This window comes from Sebastes fasciatus, chromosome 4 (assembly GCF_043250625.1).
Source record: "Sebastes fasciatus isolate fSebFas1 chromosome 4, fSebFas1.pri, whole genome shotgun sequence".
NCBI classification, from domain to species: domain Eukaryota; kingdom Metazoa; phylum Chordata; class Actinopteri; order Perciformes; family Sebastidae; genus Sebastes; species Sebastes fasciatus.
The window spans coordinates 15360534-15366533 of NC_133798.1; the positions used below are offsets into that span (position 1 = coordinate 15360534).

The 6000-nt window shown below is 42.7% G+C and overlaps 1 protein-coding gene across 1 annotated transcript in view; it reads left to right on the forward strand.

Annotated features, from left to right (window-relative positions):
• abtb2b (ankyrin repeat and BTB (POZ) domain containing 2b) overlaps positions 1-6000 on the forward strand; it is a 48953-nt gene that overhangs the window by 32667 nt on the left and 10286 nt on the right. Inside the window, exon 3 of the mRNA XM_074632236.1 lies at positions 444-654. Coding sequence (XP_074488337.1) covers positions 444-654 — 211 coding nt within the window. The remainder of the gene's footprint in view (positions 1-443; positions 655-6000) is intronic.

Genomic DNA, 6000 nt, shown 5'->3' on the forward strand with positions numbered 1-6000 from the left:
CCCACCTTTCCAGGCTGATTGAAACGTCAATACAGAAACAGTTGAACGGTTCATTAGAGCCTGTGATCAACTGTCTGTTAGCCCATTAACTCCTTCAATGATTAAAGAGGAATGGCTGTTTAGACTGGCCGTCTGGCTGTGCTTACTGATAATGACGCTGCTAATGGCAAATACCACTAGAGACGTGGAGCGAGAGTAATGAGAGTAAAGGAGGGTTGAATGTAAGTGGTTTCGGAAAAGGGGAAATCCAGTTGGATTAGGAGCCCACAGGGTTTATACTGAGAACTCTTATTATAGTTTGAGTTTTTTAATGTGCCACTTGGCACACATACAAGTGTTGTTTGATACTGTATTAAAGAACTGAGTAAATGAAATGAACAAGCTCAGAACAAATATCTACTAAACCACCTAACTCGATCTTTCTCTTATTTCCTTTGTTCCAGGTGACTTGGTGTCACGTGCAATGCACCACATGCAGCGCCTGAGCTCAGTGCGCCCCGGACTGAGCCCGGCCCGCCACACCCGTCCCCAGCAGCCCGTGTCCTGGTCGCCGGACGCCCTCCACACCCTTTACTACTTCCTGCGCTGCCCACAAATGGAGTCCATGGAGAATCCCAACTTAGATCCCCCACGCATGGCACTCAGCAAGGAGAGGTGGGTGTCATGCATGGCCGGACAAGAGCGTTTTAGATGCTCTCTCCAAAGTGTATCACAGGCAGTGAAATAACCGATCTAATCTTAGGCAGTGCTCTTTTTTTCCATTTTGCTTTTGGATCCACCCTCAGAAAATTTGATCCATAGTATTCTTGCTTCTACTTTCATGCATTTTATGCTTTGTTTTCCTGATTACATCTGTAATTAGACAGAGAATTAGACCACCACTCTACATTGCAAATACACGAACATCCACCCTCAGAATTTAACAAACAGGTTCTAATCAAGTGAACAGCTTTTTCACAGACCGCCTTTCTTTCTTGGCTGTTCCTAATTCCATTGCCCTCTGGTCATTGAAGTGTTAGTAAATTACAGGTGAGAAAGAGACTCCAGGTGTTAATGTTAGTCTGATAGAAGGGTTCATTGCACCTTTAGAGTGTAAAGTAGGCCGAAGACTGGTGATTTAAGGGATTTTCAAGAGGTGCTAATGGCCTGTAATTCTGTTAAGGTCTCCTCAGATCCTCCTTGGGTTGCCTTTGTAGAACAATTATGGTAATTTGTGTCCTTTTTCAGTCCTGAGACAAGTGGTTGAAATATTTGGACAGCCTGAATGCTAGGTAGCACATCACATTTATATTTTATTCCAATGTTTTTGTTTTAAGAAGTATACCTGATAATATTAATAATTATCAAATAACATTGAACATTTGTCTTGGCTGATTCTTGGTTTCTATTCCGTTGTTGTTGGATTTCCACAGAAAGCAAGGGGTAACACTGAAATGAGTCATGTTTCTATTCTTCCGAAATTAACTGATAAAAACTTTGGCTGCGTCAAAGTGTCATCACCAGTAATAGTGATACTCACCAGCAGTTCAAATGAATATGAGAGATTATGTGCTGTCAGTTAAAGTAAGATTATTAGTTACAATTGTGTGTGTGTGTGTGTGTGTGTGTGTGTGTGAGTGTGAAAAGTACTTCCAGCCTGCCCACACATCTGTGCCCTGGTCTCACAGAAAACAACACTCGGACACGTGTGTGTTCCAGAGTATGTTAAAGATGTCAGTGGAAAGTGCTTTTCTATGTGTAACGGTTAATTACACTTTTAAACATATGTATGGGGGCCTGTCTAAAGGTAGCGCTCAAGCTAACAAATGGGATGCAGCTTCCACCAAAGTGTGTGTTCAGTTTGCTGTGGTAGGTTGGTTGAATGTCTTTCCCCAATTAACGGTTTAACCTCTAGAAATTCAGGTGTTTATGATTGTCGGGTTATGATGAGGGCATGACATCTGTGAGATCATCGTACTTCCGTGAAGTTTTCGTGATGAAATCATTCAAATCTCTTATCTAAACACACACGTGTGTATGCACTCAGAGCCAGCTGGCTCCTATACATTTAATAATGAACAGACACAGCGTGAGTGAGCAAAGGTGGGCTCCTCGTTGGCTTCAAAGAGAGCAGAACAGCACATATACACCCCTCTTTTCCCCGTCCTGGCTGTTTCTTCCAAGTCGTCAGATGTTTTTTTATGTTGGGTGTATATCAGCCTGGTTTATGTGTGCAGGATGAAATGATTTAGCATTCTGTGATACTGTATACTTTGGAACATCTGCAACTTTCTGTTTTTCTTTCGAGACATCTACCGGTTTGCCTACACGCTTCTCTGTGTGACTAGTGTCAAGACTCAGGTGGTGGAGTAGAGCGGTGCAAACCTGGTAGTGATTACAATGTGAGCGCCTGGTAATGATACAGATTGCTCTCCTACAATGGGCCCCTCGATCTCTCTGGCTCACCCTCTATTGAAAGCTTCATAAAATCTTCGGTGGAAACCGAAAACCACCAAATCTGTGTGGGCCACATCATCAAACATTATAGGGAGCCCGGTGAGAGCCAGAATTCTCCAGACTACGAGAGACGCCCTTTTTCTTATCATCCTTTAAACCCGGTGATTAATTACAGTTGTTACCGATGATGTTGTTTTGGAGTATTAGACTGCATAAAGTGTGGGAGGGAAAACACCAGTGTCTGTGTGTCTACTTAGTTTTACATTCACACAGAAAAATACCTTTTATTAGTGCTGAAAGTTATTAACCAATCTATTTACTGGTAGAATAAACCACTAGTCTCTCCGCCCAAAACAAGCACTTCCAAGTACTCTGCTGAACAGACCACTCCAACCCTTCTGCCTCCTTCAGTGGATGGAAGGGAGCACTAATGGATAGATGTGTTACTGTGATAAGAAGTAGTCAGTGGAGCTTGCGTCTAACCACAGATACATCAGATATGGTTCCATCCCCCCTCATAGAGTCTTAATGAGAGTAATCTGACTCTAGATCAGTGGTTAACCTTGACCCTCTGCACCGCATGATGGGGTCTGCTTTAAGAGCTCATTGAAGTTTCCCATAACGTGAACTCAATTACAGTGGCTTCAGGATAAAGGACACACTGACTGGACATATGGGGCCCGTGTAGCATGTGTGATGTTGCCTCCTGGGGAGAAACCCCTTTGTGTTGTTTCATGTTGGACAGGTTAGGAGTTCAAACCCACCTGACCACAATTTGAGCTGACTGTCATTTTATGACCAGCCAGGTGGTGGAGAGAACGGCGCCATGAATCAGAGCTAACATTTATATACGTGTGTGAACATGTGTGGGAGAGTTTGTGTATGCATGTCTGCGTGTGTGTCTACATCCCGCTGTTCTCAGTGTGTAGCCTTAGCGTGTCGGGTCAGTAGGCTAGCCAGAAGCGCTATCTAGTTTCAGTGTTAAAGGGGGGCTCGGCTTTGATGTTGCACCGACTCTCGGGCGAAGCTGAAGTTTGTGTTTCAGGCTGAGGGGCATAACCCAGACACAGGGGTCAGATCAGATGGGAGGTGTAAGGTGGGGGGGAGCAGTTCAGATAGAGGGAGAAGGGTTTGAGGAAAGAAGGAGGGATGACTAGTGGGGCCAGAGCTGCGTGGTACAGACATGATCCATCTCTCTGCAGTTGTGGGCCAATGGCAAAGATGTATATACATACAGTATGGCCTCAGCTGAGTTGTGTTGATGCACATTTTTGTGTGTATCCTCTACTACACACACGCCTAACCACACACTCACACAACATTAAAAGTTAATTGGTATAAAACTGCAGCTGAAAGTATTTTATTGGAAAACCAGTATTTCAGGCCCTGAAAGGAAACCACCTTGTTTATTATGCAGAGACTAGAATTTGTATGTTTTTTTTTACTCACTAAAACACAGGCTGTGAAATGTTGATTGAACTGAAGCAAAGGGCAGGGGAAATCTCTGATGGATCAATAAGCGTTAAGTGTTAAAAGCTTGAAACGGTTGATTGGAGCTGCCTTTAGTTCTGGATTAGTGCCATGCCTGGAAGCAAGCATGCAGTAAAGTAGCTGGGTGGATGCCTTGTGGCATTCAGGAAGACAGACGCAGACACATGCACGGATGCACACACACACGAACGAAACAGACTCACACACAGTCCAATCTGTGGTGAGTGAAGCCCATTAAGAGGAGTAGAACATTGATTCTCAAGCTTGCTGCCCCTCCTTAACTCAGAAACAGGACTTTCTTATCACTCTACACCCGCAGCACTATCTCTAAACTGCCACCCAACCCCCGTCTTCATTATGACAGACCCCACCTGCCTCCCAGCCGTTTCCCAAACACTCAAACCCTCCTTATATGCACCTATCGGACCCATTTAACATTCCCCTCCCACTCCTCCTCCATCCCATCAGTCCCTCGTCTGCTTGTTAACTGTCACGCCTGGGTGACGGCAGGGTCCCTCCTCCTGACTGATCACTGACTGACTAAATACTGAAGCAACATCTGACATAATAGCTAGAATATAAAATAGACAGAAACAGGGGACAGCATGGTATCTACGGGCTCCTATATGTCTGAAACAGTTTTAGATCAAAAAATTTAGTTATTTTAAAATATTATCTCTGCAATGCAGTTACTAAAGGTCAACTAATACAGATTATTGTTAGTGATAAAACATGAAAAACAGTTTTATTTCTTCATCATATCTGCTTTACTAACCACAGTTGGATCTAACAACAACCGTCCAGTTATGAAAAGCTTTCATTGGCTAACTTAAAGGGATAGTCCGGGTGTTTTGAAGTGGGGTTGTATGAGGTACTTATCCATAGTCAGTGTATAACCAACAGTATGAGTTACCACATGGAACCAAAGCCATGTACTGCTGTGGACGGGGCTGGAAGCAAAACGTATTTTAACCACCTAAAAGAAAGGCTGACCTAAAAAAAAAAGCAAGATTAGTTCAAGTGTACGCTATAAAAAGAATATTTTCACTAGTTTACCTTGCCGTGAAACAGCTATACAGTCTGTTGACGATGGGGAACTGAAGCTGTTATCTATGCTCTCATCACAGCAACCAGACTCCATTGGGAGAAAAAAATTAATTTAATTTGACCTTGTAGAACACAGGGGGTTGCGTGTCTACCGCTGCCTCGATACGTTAGCTTGTTTGCATTATTGTGTGACTGTGGTTAGTTCAGATTCACCAAAGTCACACAATTTCACAAACAAACTAACTGATGGAGGCAGCGGTAGCGGTAGACCAGCGGTAGACCAGCAATTCCCATGTTCTGAAAGGTAAAATTACAGGTTTTTTCAATGGAGTCTGGTGGCTTTGGCAAGAGCATAGATGGATATAACAGCTTCAGTTCCCCGTTGAAGTGGTGAAAATATTCTAAATATAGCGTACACTTAAACTGATATTGATTTTTTTTTTTTTTTTTTTTTAGGTGAGACTTTTCTTTTAGATGGCTAAAATATGTTTTACATACATAACTCCTGTCTGCTTCTCCAAGCTGGGGGCAAGCGGACTGTCATCTACTGTAGGTAATACACGTACTATGGATAAGTACCTCATACAACCCCACTAAAACACTCAAACTATCTCTTTAAGTCAGAAAAAGTTCTATATTTGGTTGTTCCATTGTTGTTAAATTCACATAAATGTTAAGTGAGATATTAAAAGTCTGATATTCACATTCTGAAACCTTCAGATAAAATGGAGAAGATCAACTTTATTAAAGTGACTTTACAATATACACTATTAACAAAGCACTGATGAATGAGGGAGAGTACAGATGTTGTACAGAAGAAGCTGGTCTATAGGAAACCGCAGGTAGCTACTAGAAGTAAACACAGTGAGGAGAATATATGGCACTGCAGGGGTCCCAGTGCTCATTAACACTAACTACAATCCCTATAGTGTGCACACTACAGAGCTATATGCTTGTATAATGCTCATGATTATGCCCCCATCTGTATTCATGATATGCATTGGTGAGTTTGCATCTCCTCAGAAC